This window comes from Pagrus pagrus, assembly GCF_965226575.1.
Source record: "Pagrus pagrus genome assembly, chromosome: 19".
NCBI lineage: Eukaryota > Metazoa > Chordata > Actinopteri > Spariformes > Sparidae > Pagrus > Pagrus pagrus.
The window spans coordinates 13,229,165-13,245,539 of NC_140203.1; the positions used below are offsets into that span (position 1 = coordinate 13,229,165).

A 16,375-nucleotide genomic window follows, 5' to 3' on the forward strand; every position below is an offset into this window, starting at 1 on the left:
TTTCGATTTGATTGATTGATTGATTGATTAATTGATGTATTGATATAACCAGCATCAATACAATAGATAGATAGATAGATAACTGAAATAAAATGATTTATGTAATAAGATAGGCATAACAACAGTTGAATGTAATGTTAATGGTGCTGTGGGGTGGTTGTATGTGAATGCATGTGTTGAACTGTCCTGTTATTCTCATCTATTTCTGTAATTGTGATAATTAATTGAATGGGGCCTTGATTAATTTGACCTGGAGCTCATTAACTGTGATCATCATATGTGGAGGGGCAAAAAATAATCAGGCTCTGAAGAAGATTTAATTAACACTGTGACTGAGAAACTTTGTATGAAACAACAAAGCACACCAGATTTATTTATCTAATGTGTTTTTTTTTATGTGAGCGTGTGTGTGTTATAGGGATTGGATGATGTGTGTGTAGGTGTATGCGCTGTGTGTGGCTCAATGTATAGGCTACTGTGGCTTTAAAGGGGTGTTGGTTGGCTGAGAGGTAACAGATAGGTTTAATATAGTCGCCAGGATCACACCGTGCACCTCGGAGCCCCTCTCGCCTCTTCACCCGCCGTCGTCCTCGTCCCTTTCGACACCTTCTTCTCCGACAAGCTGTGCGCGTCAGCCGCTGCACCCTGCACCCGGAGCGATGGGAGGTACAGCCGCCGCTCGTATTGTTTTGCCGTCGTGAGCCTCTCACCGTCATTTTATTTCCGATACAGCAAATCTGAGATCTGAATCTGAGCGTGTTCATCATGTTTTTCCCCGTGACAGAGGCCGAGACGCGCCAGAAACTGCTGCGCAATGTGAAGAAAGAGGTTTGTTGCGTTTTTTTTTTTGTGTCTGTCTTTCTCGCTCGTCTCAGTTGTGTGTTTACTGGCACTGACAGTGTGTGTGTGTGCGTGTGTATGTGTGTGTTTGTGGACATCGTTCATCGGGGTTGAGCCTCGACTACGCCACAGGCCTGTTTATCATAAGACTGACCATTTATTTTACATAACAAGAGTGGGTGTATTTAGGATGTTTTACCCTGGTGTGTTTGTGACTGGCGTAAATATGGGGATGACGCTGATGGTGATGATGATGATGACGATAATGATACAGATGATGATGATATGTGGGGGGGTGGACATACACATATAAGTGACAATGTACAGATGCATCTGCCTCTGTCCAGGTGTTTTCTCATACCCTGCAACAGTCTCCCCATCTCTCCGTCTATCTCTGAAGAAATCAAGATTAAACTGACATCCTTCCAACACACCATCTTAGTGTCCAAAACTTAAAGGTGTGACCTTGGCATCTGTTTCCTCAAGGAACCATTAAATGCAGAAAAGAAAAAGTCCAGTCCCAAACTGGGTGATTTATTGTTGAAGAATTCGGAGCCATTAGGATATTAATCTGCATAGAAATTAAGGAGACACCACAGAAAGCCTTCAAACTGCTCAGTGATTCCCTCCAGGGAGAGAAAACAGGATGTTTTATTCATTGCCGAGGGAGCCGGGTACTTCCAGGCTTATCATGTCCGTGCTCCCCCTCACCTGTGACTCATTGCCTCTCAAACATCCATGACTCCTGCAGCGAGGAGGGGCTGAGCTCTGATATATAGATCTGAAGCAAAGCATATAAGTAAAAACAATGGATGTTTGGTGTTTTTAGTTCAGGCTGATGTCTGTACGAAGCAGACTTCTCAGGTTCAGATGGAGAACAGCTTCAGTTTTGTGATTCTGGACATGTTTTTATGGATAGTTTTGACAGAATTCCAATAAACACCCAAAAAGGTCAAAAAGAAACCTCATAATTGATGACAGCCGTGTTAGAGTTCATTGTTTCTCATTCTGTGGACAAAACTTCACCTACCAACACACAACAATACGTTGTTAATGCGACCTTTTCCAAACGTTAGGGTTTACAAGTTGCCTGCATTAACTAAAGTTCAGCAAATAGAGATACACAGATGTCTTCAGCGCTCCTGCCGATGATGACGATGATGATTATAATGATGATGATGAAAGGAGTACAGACAAGTCAGTTAAAAAAGCTGTCATTTTATAAAGTAGAGTCTGACCAATGCTGGATTGTTGGGGTTGATGTCACCGATAATGGGGAGCAAAATAATTTCAACATTGATATATCGGCTGATATCCTTATATTCACAGAATATATACATAAACACACATTTTTAGAAATGATCCATCAAATGCAGTCATTTGTAATTAAGATATGTAAATAATGACAAAATGACAGAAAAGCACTGAAACAGTCAACCTCACTGGCAATATAATGACTTAAAAATTCACCTGAAAGTCTTTTTCTGCATTATGTTCTGTAAAAAAAAAAGTTTTTATATCAGCACATATTAGCCCACATATCCCGATACTGATATATCTGTGATAAGCCAATATCGGGCGATAATATCGGTCATCTGATCTATCTCTATTAGAAAGTAAAATGGATTAACTCTGAAAAAAAACCCTCTGTTTATCTTACATTAACTTGAAGGGGAAGTAAACAGATTTTTACACATTGAGATCAGTTGCCAAGTCTCGAGTGCTGTTTATACCCTTGAAAACAGTTATATAATGTCTTCTGTGTCTCTGGAGGAGCTTTGTCAAGTCGAGTGAAAACAAACCTGACAATGACATCAGGGTTATCGCTGGTTCGGCTTGTGGACTACACATTTATAAAAGAAAGAACGCCTCAAAGCATGGTGTTAAGATGTGCGTTCAACCTCGATTCAAAAAAAGTTGGGACGCGGTGTTTCGAAATTATTATGAGTTTGGACATTGAATATCTTGTGATTGCATTTTTACGTATAACACAGCATCCTAATATTTGTGGTATCAGAGTAGTATTTACCAAACAGGGAGAATCTTATGTTTGCCAAGTTGCATTATGGGAAGTGTAGGATGCAGTGTTTTTGGAGCCGGACTAAAAGGGGCAAAAAGATGCCCGAATTAACATCTGATAGTGGCAACTCTGTGCAGCGCAGTTGTGACATGCCCCCAGGGATGAGTCACAGGTGTCAAGAATTAAACTCCTCAAGAGCATCTAGACTTGAGCGAACAGATGAGTTTACACGATGAATAAATAATTTGATCTGTTTGTTGTCCTCGTGAACTGCTCCTTCACTCATCATTTCCTCTTGTATGATATTCCCCGACTGCTTCCTCTTGTGCTCCTTGTTTTGACTCCCTGTCACCTTATGTAGCCTTGTCAGACAGATTCAATCTCGTCTCACCGTGTTTCTCTCTCTCTCTCTTAGGTGAAACAAATTATGGAGGAGGCAGTAACGAGGAAGTTTGTCCACGCAGACAGCAGCCACATTATATCCTTCTGTGGTAAATGTGTTTTTTTTCTTCTACTACCTTGATTGTATTTGCACACTCAGCCTTGGACAGGGTGTGCCGAAATTCAGGGAACATGCTCAAGACCTTTTCTATCATTTTAATGTTTACGTTAATGTAAGAACAGATAATAATGGGCTACACGAGAGTGGCTATAAAAATGGGCTTTTTTGGTGGTAGACATCAATTTGCCTCCTACGAGTTCATCCTCACAGACATTTTACTGTGATTTATTTTCATTATTCATGTCTATTTATATTTGATAAGGTGGATGGATGGATATGTATTAAAGTAGACTAACACCCTTCAAAGGTGTTGATACTAACCAGGAGTGAGGAGTGTGTGAATCACATCCCTCATATCCTAGCAACGGTACTCAGTGTTGGGCAGATTTCGGTCTCTTCCTACTTGTGCCACCTGCGCTTGCCTTTCACCTGTTTTTTTTTTTATTAAAAGTGTTTAAAAAGAGGAAATTGAATGGTGTAATTTATGAGATGAAAACTAAATTCAAGGGCAAATAAAAAGATTCCACCTAAAGTAAACAAAATAAAAAATAAAAAAATTGAAATATAAGTATCTAAATAAGATATCGACTAATACTCTGTATGTGTGTGTGTGTGTGTGTGTGTTTAGCTGTAGTGGAGGCCTGCATGCTTCATGGGCTGAAGCGTCGTATCGCCGGCCTGCTGTGCAGTAACAAGGTCGCAGCGCTGTTCATGAAAGCGGCAAAAAGCTTCTCGCCTGCTGAGGAACTCTGCCACAAGGTCCAAGAGCTGGAGCAGCTTATCGAAAACAGGTCAAATGTTGTCCTAATGCATCATCCTGCCCTATATCTGGTCCATTTTAACAACCCTTGCAGACATCTCATCCGTCTGGTTTCTTTTCTCTTTTTCAGTAAGCAGAACAGTTCTTCACTGAGTAATGACCGCAGTCGGCAATCCAAGTTGGCCAACTTTCCTCCTCAGGCGCTGAGACACCTGTGGATCCGAACTGCACTGATGGAGAAGCTCCTGGACAAGATTGTCTTGTACCTGGTGGAGAACAGCAGGTATTTTTATACATTATAAAACACAGTCATAGTCTACTGGCTTTGAATGAATTTCTCTCGCATTCACTATCTTCGTTTTGCTGTAAGATTCCTTTATTAATCTTGAGAAACAACAGAAGGTGTGTTTTGTGCATGTCTGCATCGTTTTCAACTTTTTATTGTCAAACTCTTGTCATCATCTCATGTGGTTATTTAAAGGGGCCCTACGTAGTTTTGGAGAAGAAATTCCAACTCAGAATTTCAATATTTACTATATTAATGAGGTAATAATACAAACTCAGAAATATGTATTTTTTCCATAACTGAATAAACAAGCTGTTCTCAGAGGAAAATAAGGTCCCCAGAACACTGTTTGAAGCTAGAAAGGTGGCAGGGTCCGCCAAATATAAACAAAGTAAAACAGCATGAAATTGTGTTGTCCTTTAAGATCAGTTTGTTTGTTCGGTTTATTCAATCATGAAAACAGAGAGAGTTTGTTTATTTAGTTTGTTTAGGCATAAAAAATAGTCACTGAAGATCATTCTCTTCTGATTAAAAGTTCCTCCTCAAAACTACATAGTGCTCCTTTAACAGGGTAACACTTCTGCATATTTCATGGTAAGTAGGTGGTAATTAACAAGTGACTTATTTAAGATTTCACTGAAATGACCCCTAAATTACCACAATAATTGCCTCAAAATATATTGACATCATTTATAATATTTTAATAATAATCTGTTTTTTCCCCCAAAAAAAGCAGTTAAGCTGGTAGTTTCTTTAATACAATTCCAGGAAACTTCTGCTGATCATGCCATTTTAATTTCCACCTCATTTCTGTCAAACTTGCCCCCAGCAGGCTGCTAATTTGAAGTGAGTTGTTGAAGCTAACTCATTTCTGGCAAAGACATTTCAAAAATATTGCTTGGTAATTACCACCTACTCACCATGAAATTTCCAGACATGTAAAATGTGACCTCATACAGATCTCATGCAAACAGGAAGTTGGGTGCAATATCAAAATCTGCCATAAATGTTCTACATATTCTTTCCTGCAGTGCCTTCTATGAGAAAGAAGCCATGCTGATGGATCCTGTGGATGGACCAATCCTTGCATCTCTATTGGGTATTTATGAACTACACTAACCTACACATGGACTGCACCAAAACAGTCAAACCCTTTGCTTTGCCTTACTTTGGCTCACTGTCTTTTACTGAAACCTTGAAAGTATCTGAAGTACTGATTATCCTAATTTTTACAGTTGGCCCTTGTGCTTTGGAGTACACCAAAGTTAAGACTGCAGACCATTTCTGGACAGACCCGTCTGCAGACGAGCTCGTACAGCGGCACCGCATCCACAGCGGCCACTGTCGGCAGGACTCGCCCTCCAGACGGCCTGCCTTGGTTAGACAGCAGAGGAGTTAATCTGTTTTAATCAAATAATCATAAATTATAGTGAATAATACAAGTGTAATACTTCTTTTATCAGATCCAGAAGAGACAGTCCAGTGGTAGCATGGATGACCGCCCTCTCATGTGGGTGAAGGACTACGTTGAATCACTCCACCAAAACTCCAGAGCCACACTTCTGTTCGGGAAGAACAATGTGCTGGTGCAGCCGGTACGTGTTTTTGGTATATTTTACCTTTTAAATACAGTGATAATATAATCCCCGTACCTGCTTTGAAGGTCCCACAGTAGGCTCCTTTTGCTTTTATTTTGGGTGTCTACTAGAAAACACATTATTTTCTTCATACTAAGCAATGCTGTAGCACTTCTAATCACCCGCTGACTGAACGCCCAGTTTAGGCCCCCCAGTCTGCTCTGATTGGTCAGCTCTCACAGGCCTGAGCAGGTATTGCCCATTCTGTTTCAACATCAACGCTGCCACTGTTTTTGTGACCATGGCTGTGCTGGGTTGAGGGCAGTGTCCTGACGGCTCGTTTAAGGTCACATTTTCCAAATACGGGCTGTGTGCATCTCCGTAGATTTAATGTTTTGATACTTTCACAATATTTATCTAGCACCTAACCCTAATGGGATATGTTTGTTTGCTGTGTGCAGAGAGATGACATGGAGGCCATCCCGGGCTACCTTTCCTTACATCAAACTGCAGACCTCATGACACTGAAATGGACGCCTAATCAGCTGATGAACGGCAACGTGGGGGAGCTGGATTCTGAGAAAAGGTGAAAGCCGACAGAACCCAGTGGAGTTTGAATAGTTTCTTGTTTTTACTCTGTCGACTCAATGGCACCTATTCTCTCATCTTTCCTCCAGTGTGTATTGGGATTACGCTATGACGATTCGTTTGGAGGAGATTGTGTATCTCCACTGTCATCAGCAAGGTATGCTGGTCCCCTGATAATTTCTTTCAGTATCCAAAGTAGTAGGGGTTTTATTTATCTTATTATTTATTGTGTGAATTCCTCCAGTGAACAGTGGTGGGACAGTAGTTTTGGTGAGCCAGGATGGGATCCAGAGACCTCCTCTACATTTCCCTAAAGGAGGCCACCTCCTCCAGTTTCTCACCTGCCTGGAGACCGGCCTGCTACCTCATGGACAGCTGGACCCGCCACTGTGGAATCAGAGAGGAAAGGTCAGCAGGAGTGCTTCTGTGCCCTCTTATTTTCAAACAACTACGACCTGTCATAACAATTATTCTACTGCACATGTTCTTCCATTCTCAGGGGAAGGTTTTCCCCAAACTGCGAAAGAGGAGTCCGCACGGCTCCTGCGATTCTGTATCAGATAAGGAGGATGATGAAGCAACCGATTATGTGTTTCGAATCCTCTTTCCTGGCAATCAGATGGAGTTCAGTGAGTGTCTTTAATCTTCCTGCTCTGCCTCCCTTTGCTAATTGAATAAAGCGTCATCAGACTACATTATTCTCCTAATACTGATTTACAGTTTAGACAATTACACTTTAGATAAATCTGTTTTTCCTCAGCATATACTCGGTGTACATCCCTCTAATTAATATTGCGCTAATGTGAAACTGCTACATTTCATATCTTCTTCCTGCCTATTCAGTGCCCTGTGTGTCTATTTCACCTTAAAGTCGACAATAGGGAGGCTTTGCGTGGACTTACAGTAGTTTGTCTGCCACACCTCCATCCTCTCACTTGGTCTATTGTTGTGTTTGTTTTCAATGTTTTTCTTATTATTTGCAGATGTGCAAATCTATTAGGATTTAAAGGTGCTCTATGTAATTTTGGCGAAGAAATCTTAATCAGAAGGGAAAGATCTTCATTGACTGATTTTTTTATGACTAAACAAACTCAATAAACAAACTCCCTTTGTTTTTGTGATATGTTTTGTGAAACATAAACCATAAACAATAAACAAAATAAACATTTATATGTGGTGGACCCTGCCACCTTTCTAGCTTCAAACAGTGTTCTGGGGACCTTATTTTCTTCAGCTTGTTCATCCAGTTCTGGGAAAAAAATAATATTTCTAAATTTGTATGATTACCTCATTAATATTGTAAATATTATAATTCTGAGTTTGAATTTCTCCTCCAAAACTACACAGTGCCCCTTTAATCTGTTTTTACATGCTTATGGTGATGATAATAAATGCCATTATGCTGTGCAGTGGCCCTGGAGCTGATGGATCAGGGCGTGAACATGTGGCAGCCGACGCCCAGAAAGTCCTCGTGCTCCTCCTGCTCACAGAATGGCTCCTCTGATGGCTCTCTGCCTAACGGTTGTAATCAGGAGAGGTAAGTATTTCCTCGGGACGGACTCAAATCTAAATTCAAATGAATTCAGTTGACTAAATTAGCCGTTTTTCTTTCCTACCAGGGCTCCCTTAAAGCTCCTTTGTGACACCATGAAGTACCAGATAATCTCCCGAGCTTTCTATGGATGTGAGTGCAAACATCTGTGTGTTAATTAAGGAATATTCTGATTGATTGTTCCTGCTCAATATGAAACATTCATCTTTCCTCTGCAGGGCTTGCATACTGCCGTCATCTGTCCACAGTCCGTACCCACCTTTCTGCTCTGGTCAACACGACTATAGTTGACCCTGATGTGCCCTGCGGTGCCCGAGGAGGCCTCTCTGTTGAGGTCTGGAGCAGGTTCCTTCAGGACCGCTCTGTAAGACTCACACTGAAACAGCAGGCCATGACATACAGTATATTTTGGTTTTAATTCATTACAGTATTAAATTGTTATTTTAAGGTGTGTGTGACCAGACTGTTGTTATTCAGGCCTACGAGGAAAAGGAGATCCACAGGCTCGTGTATTTTGGTGGAGTGGCTCCTTCACTACGCAAAGAGGTCTGGCCCTTCCTATTGGGACACTACCAGTTCACCATGACTGAGAAATGCCGGATAGAGGTATTCTATAAGTCCTGTCCGACTTTATAAATCTGCACATGTACGCCACGGGGTGTGTTACCATCTTTATTTACACAAGGTTTCTGTTTCAGATTGACGAGCAGATGCGGATCATGTATGAACAGACTATGAAGGAGTGGCAGGGTTGTGAGGCCATTGTCCGTCAGAGGGAGAGAGAGAAACACGCAGAGGCCATTGCCAGATGTTCGTCTGGAGCCAGTGTGGAGAGAGGACCGGTGCAGCGGGACTCCACCATCAGCACAGATGTAAGTTTGACCTTTGAGCATAAAATGTGCTGCGTTATGTAACCATATCACAACAGAGAAAACGTGAAAGGAACTGTTTAGTGTATTGTGAGGAAGGTTCTAAGCAAGTTGGCTGACAGATCTGCTTTTTGTCACCCTCCAGTCGTCTCTAAGTAGCAACTCGGATCAACAGAATGCCCACTTGCAAAGTGATTCCAGCAGCAGCGCGCAGGTAGTTTCTTACAACAACAACGATCTCTTATAAAAGACCATACCAATGTTTTTCATGTGTTAGCCCACTTATTACAACTTATATGAAGTCTACTGTAATTTCCCAAAGCATACCATAACTTGTTTGATTTATTTCCTACCTTTTTTTTAATTAAATTACAATAAACTTGCAGAAACCTGTGTGGAATACATTAATAGCCATAGTTAATGTTTTGTCACTTTAACTCTTTAGCTTATTCTTTGTATATTATTGCTAAAAAGAAATGGCGGTGCCTTCAAGGTCCTGTCAAAATCTGACAATTTATAGGTCACTTGCAAAAGAAATTGTATTGATGAGCTGTGTTGTCAGACAGATAAACAGAAAAGATAGATTATAGACAGACACTGAGTGCATAAGTTTGGTTGTTTATTAGAGAGCAACAGTAGCAAGTCATAAATCGAAGTATTGGACAAACATTTTTTTAACTGATGATGGCACGGGATGAAAGTCACCAAAGCGATTACAATTCATAGGGAACTTTGAATTGCACCAAATTTCATTGCAATTAATTTATGGTTGTTAAGATATTTCACCAAAAATAGCAAAAGTCCTCATAACCTCGTAATGGCACAGACCACCAAAGTCAGTAGGATAGATCATTTGGGAACCATGAATGTTTATCAGATTTTGTGCCAGTTGTTGAGATGTTCCTCAGGATAAGTAAAAACTCTGACCTGCAGGTGGCACTAGAGGATAGTCAGGGGACCACCAAAGTAACCAGGTGTCATCCTCTGAAAAACATGAACGTCTGGCGTATCACAGCAATCAATTGAATAGTTTTAATTTAGAGATATATCTGTCTGAACCAAAATGTTGGACTGATCAACCAACTATTATTGTCACCCCAGAGTTGTGCCCTTAGTTAAGGATGTATCCTAACTAAGAGGAGGCCGAAATGCAAAGCAGTCCGTTGTAATTTCATTACTAAGAACAAGTTAAATGTGACCAAATTTTCATTTTAATGGATTATATGTTACATCTTAGGGATATTTTCATATACCAATGAAAGAAATGGAAGCCAAAGGCTGCCAGGAAGGTTGGAAATCATTCAGGGAAATTTTAAAACAGTAATGTAAAGTATATCTGATTTGTTGTAGCTAATGGGTTAACATGGGCAAAACTACCAGTGTAAACCTTCAACATTTGTCTCTTTCATTACATCGGAATTCATGCTCACCATTTTCCATTGGTTACCAGGTGTTTGGATCGGTTGAGGCGGTGGATCAGCTTGTGACTGAGCCCACGGCCGAGGAGGGAGAAACACAGCACAGCAGTCCACTGAAGGACATCACAAGTGGCACTGCAGAGGCTCCAAAGCCACCCTCCGGCAACCCCTCATCCCAGAGTCTGTCAAATCAATGTCCAGAGTCAGAAAAAAGCCCTCCTGGAACTGAGTCAGCTGTCGGATCCACAACCTCCCAGCAGTCAGCAGAAGCGTCAGAAGTCTTAAAGGAGAAAACTACAACAGAAGCACAGCCAGGAGGGGAGGATGTGATGGACGCAGCAGCCAAGGATGAGGTTTCTGAGACAAAGATGGAGACGGTTTCAGAGAGTGAGGTGGTTAAGGACTGTGGAATTGCTAACTCACAAGAGACGCCTGAATCTGAAGGAAAACCAGGAGTAGGGGAAAAAGAAATAACACCAAATGAGCAATCTGAAGATGTAAAAGAAGTAGACACCAGTATGAATTTAAGATCTGTCCCAGAGAAAACAAATGTTCTAAAGCTAGAAACAGAGATTCATAACGAGTATTTCCAAGCACCTCCGCTGGGGCAGACCTTGACTTTTCAAGCGCAAAAGAGCAAATCTGATCTGAAAGTGGAGTCATTGTGTTCGCCTACAGCAGAAAAAGATACTAATCCAGCAGGTGAAAAACCTGAAACAGCTTCTGAAGAAATCCCATCACAAATGTCAAAGGCTGGCACCACAGAGGCAGAAAGAAAGGATGCAGGAGCATCAGTTTGCGATTTAGCTGAAATGAAAAAAGCTGCAGAAATTGCATCTGAGAAACCAGGTTCAAATTCGCCCGTCAGACAAGTACTGAACGCACTTCAGTCGGCTTCAAGGGGCAGCCTTTCATTATCGTCCCACTCTCGGCAGTCTCCAGACACGGTCGATTCAGACGACTCTCCTTCTGCCCTGGAAATGGAGGACATTCCTGCAGGGATTACATGTGTGACCTCTGAGGCTATCAAAGCCAGGCCTTTGGCAGGGCTCGCCGCTCCCCCCATCTCCTTTGCCCAAAGAGAGAAAATGGCATCAGAGGGCCTTGTCCTAGATCACCATCTGGACACGGCATGTAACACCAGTCCTGAGGGCACCGACCTGGGCCTTTCTGAAGAGGAGCCTGAGATGGAAAATGTGCTCGCTGAACCAGAGACTGTGGAGGTGGGAGGAGGGGCCAAACACGACGAATCCTCAGAAGAACAAACCTATTCTGTAAGCATGACACAAGACATACAAACACACACTTTTTTTTTATCGTAAGCATGCGCTAACAGAATTTTTTTTTGTAGCAAGAAACACTGGACATGTACTTGATCAATTTGCACCGCATCGACAAAGACGTCAGACGTTGTGACAGAGCATATTGGTACTTCACATCTGAGAACCTGGACAAGCTACGTAACATCATGTGCAGGTAAATGTGTCACCATGCTGAATATCTTTTACGTTTGTCTCAACCCAAAACCAAAATACAAATGAAACAATCTGGTTGTCTTTGTAGTTACGTGTGGCAGCATCTGGATACAGGGTACGTCCAGGGCATGTGTGATCTGCTGGCTCCCCTGCTGGTTATTCTGGACGACGGTCAGTGAAAACTAAGTGCAAGCCCTGTCAGTATACACTTGCCTGAAATCACCTAAATGACTAAATGACTAACCTTTTAAATGTGTATGCTTCCCAGAGGTCATGGCATTTAGCTGCTTCACTGAGCTGATGAAAAGGATGAACCAGAATTTTCCTCATGGTGGTGCCATGGACTCTCACTTTGCCAATATGCGTTCTCTTATCCAGGTATGTACATATTAGGGCTGAGCAAGTACTTGGCTGAAACGAGTGTCCGATACAGATCATGTGCTTTTTTCATGTAGTAAAATGTGTCAATATCTGTACTTGTGATGAAGGAAAATCCTCAATGGGGAGCTGACTGAAGTTTTTTTTTTTTTTTTTTAAATGTTTTTTTAATAATGAATGAATATTGCAATTTTTGATCAACCTTTATCAATTTCAGACTTAAATCAATGTCTGCCCACGCATGATCTGATATCGCCGTGTTGTTGTTTTTGTTGTTAAACTCAAACATTGTAATTATTGTTGCTCCAGGGCCATCGTTAAAACCGACCAATCAAGTTTTGGTAATGTCATAGCTTAGTGACTCGGAGAAAAAGACCTGAAAAATATGCACACAGGAGAAGTTTTCCTTTCGAACACATGTTTAATGTTGTGATTGGATCTATTTTAACCCGAACCATGTTTTTCTAAACCTTACCAAGTATTTTTGTTGCCTAAACCTAACCAGATAGTGACAGACAAGTGTAAAGACACAAGAAAAAATAAGTGAACTGTTTCTAGCAGGATTTGACTTGACTTGTCTTTATACTAATAGATCCTGGACTCTGAGCTGTTTGAACTGATGCAGCAGAATGGAGACTATACTCACTTCTACTTCTGTTATCGCTGGTTCTTGCTCGACTTCAAAAGAGGTGATGGTGAAATCCTACACATTGAAATATTTTCACTTGAATCTCCCATTAAAGAGCTTTGAATTGTTCATAACATGATACTTAATGTGATCTGATCTCTTTTGGGGGTTTTTTTTGCACAGAAATGGTGTATGATGATGTGTTCTCCTTGTGGGAAACGATCTGGGCAGCCAAGTACACCTCCTCTGAGCACTTTGTGCTCTTCATCGCTCTGGCACTTGTGGAAATGTATAGAGACATCATCCTGGAAAATAACATGGACTTCACAGACATCATCAAGTTCTTTAACGGTAAGACGAGATATGACAGATAAATAAGTTACAATATGGTAGAAGGAGTGTTGAAAAACAATTACCAGTTGAAAAAACAGACTAACACACATTCTCATAATCAGTTGAAGCAAAATAAACAAGTGGAAGACGATAATATTTCAGCAATGATGATGATAATGTACCTCTTGTGAGTCTCAATGGTTTTCAAATTCTCCTCTCAGAAATGGCAGAGCGACACAACGTCCCGCAGGTCCTGATGATGGCTCGAGACTTGGTCCAAAAAGTGCAGACACTCATTGAAAACAAGTGATGCAGGATGCTGCTGTTCTGCTGCTGCTGCTCCCATGTGTCCTTGTGCTAAATTATTTCAAGATACTACTGACACGACCACGTAATAGTCATGTATTCAAGAGGAAAGGAATCAATGTTAGTGAAATGCAGTGATCGGTAAGTACTGAAAAGACGACATATATGGTCATATAGTTGTGTAACGTCTTTCCAGATGCTCCTCTCTATATTCAGGAGATGCAACTATTGCCAGTAAATTTATTTTGAAAGTGTTATTGTTCACCTAGTGAATGTACCCTTGTTGCTTCAGGATGTTATTTATTTTGCCTTAAATTTAGCTGTTTTTTCAGGGATACAGCAACCAAATTCTTCACTGTATTGTTACATTTTCTGCCGGGTTATTTTTGTGAAGTTATACCTACCATACAGCTTGTGATACACTTGAATATATTTTCAGTATTTTTATTATTTCGCTGAAACTGTAGCTACCATGATTAAACATCTTGTGATGCACTTGAATATATTTTCAGTAATAATATCTGCCATTATTAGATGATTTGGTCTTAGAGGTACATTAGAGGAGGTTGTGTCCATGTAGCATGTGTGGTTTGCTTATCAATAGCCATTTTGAGGACCACTCACTGGCTTCTTGGAAGCTCGATGGTCCTCTCCCTGTGTTTGCCTCTGATGCACACAAGTCTGCAGGATATCCGGACCGAACCTGTGAACTCTGTGCATGATTGCACATAGTTTGCATATACAGTATCGTCTTCTCCTCTGGCACCCAACCAAGTTCTCATACTGTGTGCTCCTTCTATCTCTGACCTCCTCTATGCATTGATTATGGTGTGGACTTCATCCTTTGACCCCTCCACTAGCTTTTATTTTTGTGCTGACCAACAGTTATTGTTGTTCAGTCTTCTCACCTTAACACAATGCTGCTCAGGCTGAAGAATTCAGCTGCTGGTTCTCAAGACATTGAGACAGTACAGTGCTAACAGTGGCTCATTTGATCTCAAAGGGGTGCAGTGAACGCAGCATGCTTCCTTTGCAATCTGCACGTCCCTCTCTCACTTTCACCTTAAAATCAGTTTCATGGTTTTGTGCCTCTGTCTTGTCCTGCCGATCTTGCTTAGCTTGTCAAACAAGTCTTGCAAAAAATTATTGATATTTAATGGAGAGCAGACGTCTTGTTCTCAGCCTGCCAGATTTTATCTGGTGCCCTCAAGGTCCTTGGATGGGGCTCATTTTTTGGGGAGACTGTAATCGTCCCCAGATTACTACTGCGCACCTCTTAGCTCAAGAGTTTCTGTTCATTGTACTTTATCACCGTGCTGCTCAGACTGTCATGACTTCAGCTACTTGTATATTTCATCTTTTTGAAGCCGTCATTTCACAGTCTAATGGGTCCCCGGAGGTCAACTTACTACATTTAAAGGCTCGGCTTAGTGGTAGCTAACAGTGGTATGCAGCCATGCAGATATTTCCGGTTTTATGTGTGTACGTTCAGTGGAAGTGAATGGAAATCCATCTGCCCAGCCGAGAATGAACATTTAGCTGCAACTTGTCTTTCCAGAAACAATGTCCTGGAGACATCTTTGGTATAAACAAATTCCAATGTTATCTGAGTAAAGTCTGAGAAATTGCAAATGGATATCCTCAAATTGCCACAGATAAATACTTCTCTATCTACATGGCTCGATACCAGCATAAGTATGTCAGAAAATATGACTTATTGGTGCCACTTACGTTCGCAAAACAGCTAAAACACACCCGTATCTGGTTCACTGTGGCTTAAATTCCAGTGTTTTGACATCACTGCTAATGTGTCTCCATACGATCTTCTAAAACATGCCCGAGTATTGCTGTTTGTGTATTGCTGTGTTTGTTGTCAGAAGATTTACTGTAAACAATGTGTTAAAAAGACTTATTGTCTAAGATAGTACATATTTATTAAATGCAATACAATGTCTGTATATGGGCTTTATCGGACTATAATGAACAGAAAGATAAAAATATGCCATTGGAAATAAATATATTTTTATTTTTTTTCTCTGTCCTCTCAGATTGTCACCTGGTATAATTAATTTATTGCGTATTAAAAAATATTATATTTTGCATCCCGTGTGCCTTCTGTGCATTTCCACACTTGACACTTTCATAATGTACTAAATATATAGTTACACACCAATGTTCTATATAAAAACACCAGATTTTCAAACGTTAAACAAGCAAGTGGGGGAAACATACTCCTTTACATTATAATAAAATTAGGCCTACAGTGAGCAAAGCATATTAAAAATCAAAAAGTAATGTACAACAACTTTCTAAGTTACTATCAATAAGCAGTAATTAGGAGGTAATTGAGGGAAAACTTAGTTAATGGTCTAGTATTTGTAGATTATGGTCATGCAGAATAAGGTCTTAATTAGTGCTTTATAATGACTAATACAAACCCAATAGGCCTGGAACAACTGAGGTTGTCAAAAGCATGGATATGTTGATAATATTTCTAATACCACTTGATTAAAATGATACAATAGGTTACAGTATTGTTATTTTGAGACACATTTCTAAAAAATGTGAACATTTTCTTTAACTTGAACTAAGCTTGAACAACTGATATTTCACCTTCCACTGTGCCTGTTAATAGCCAGCAATGAATCATGTTCACACCCAGTTTAACCCTCAAACAAGAGGGTTGTATTCAACCATTATCTTCAATCAAGGTTTGATGGGCTACATCTCAGAATATATTGTATATTGTACACACAAACATGAGTGTAGGGTATTTTGACTGTTCACTGTTGGTTAGGGAACTCTTGCCTGTCTATCAAATGAACCAATGAAAACAAAACAAA

General features: G+C 40.7%; 1 protein-coding gene across 2 annotated transcripts; it reads left to right on the forward strand.

Annotated features, from left to right (window-relative positions):
* The first annotated feature begins 493 nt into the window (after positions 1 to 493).
* Positions 494 to 15,634, forward strand: sgsm1b (small G protein signaling modulator 1b). 2 transcript variants are annotated; one of them, XM_084382463.1, is made up of 25 exons: positions 494 to 666; positions 785 to 828; positions 3,276 to 3,351; positions 3,991 to 4,153; positions 4,253 to 4,405; positions 5,440 to 5,507; positions 5,644 to 5,786; positions 5,872 to 6,003; positions 6,447 to 6,571; positions 6,663 to 6,730; positions 6,818 to 6,981; positions 7,073 to 7,202; positions 7,984 to 8,110; positions 8,193 to 8,257; positions 8,344 to 8,489; positions 8,603 to 8,731; positions 8,824 to 8,997; positions 9,140 to 9,208; positions 10,445 to 11,686; positions 11,764 to 11,888; positions 11,976 to 12,058; positions 12,156 to 12,265; positions 12,858 to 12,954; positions 13,077 to 13,244; positions 13,448 to 15,634. In XM_084382463.1, exons 1-25 carry the CDS (start codon positions 660 to 662, stop codon positions 13,534 to 13,536), a joined length of 3,897 nt encoding a protein of 1,298 aa, XP_084238589.1. In that variant the 5' UTR covers positions 494 to 659; the 3' UTR covers positions 13,537 to 15,634. The 2 variants fall into 2 exon arrangements, with proteins under 2 accessions (XP_084238589.1, XP_084238588.1); XM_084382462.1 differs by having other exon boundaries at positions 494 to 828.
* The last annotated feature ends 741 nt before the right edge of the window (positions 15,635 to 16,375 follow it).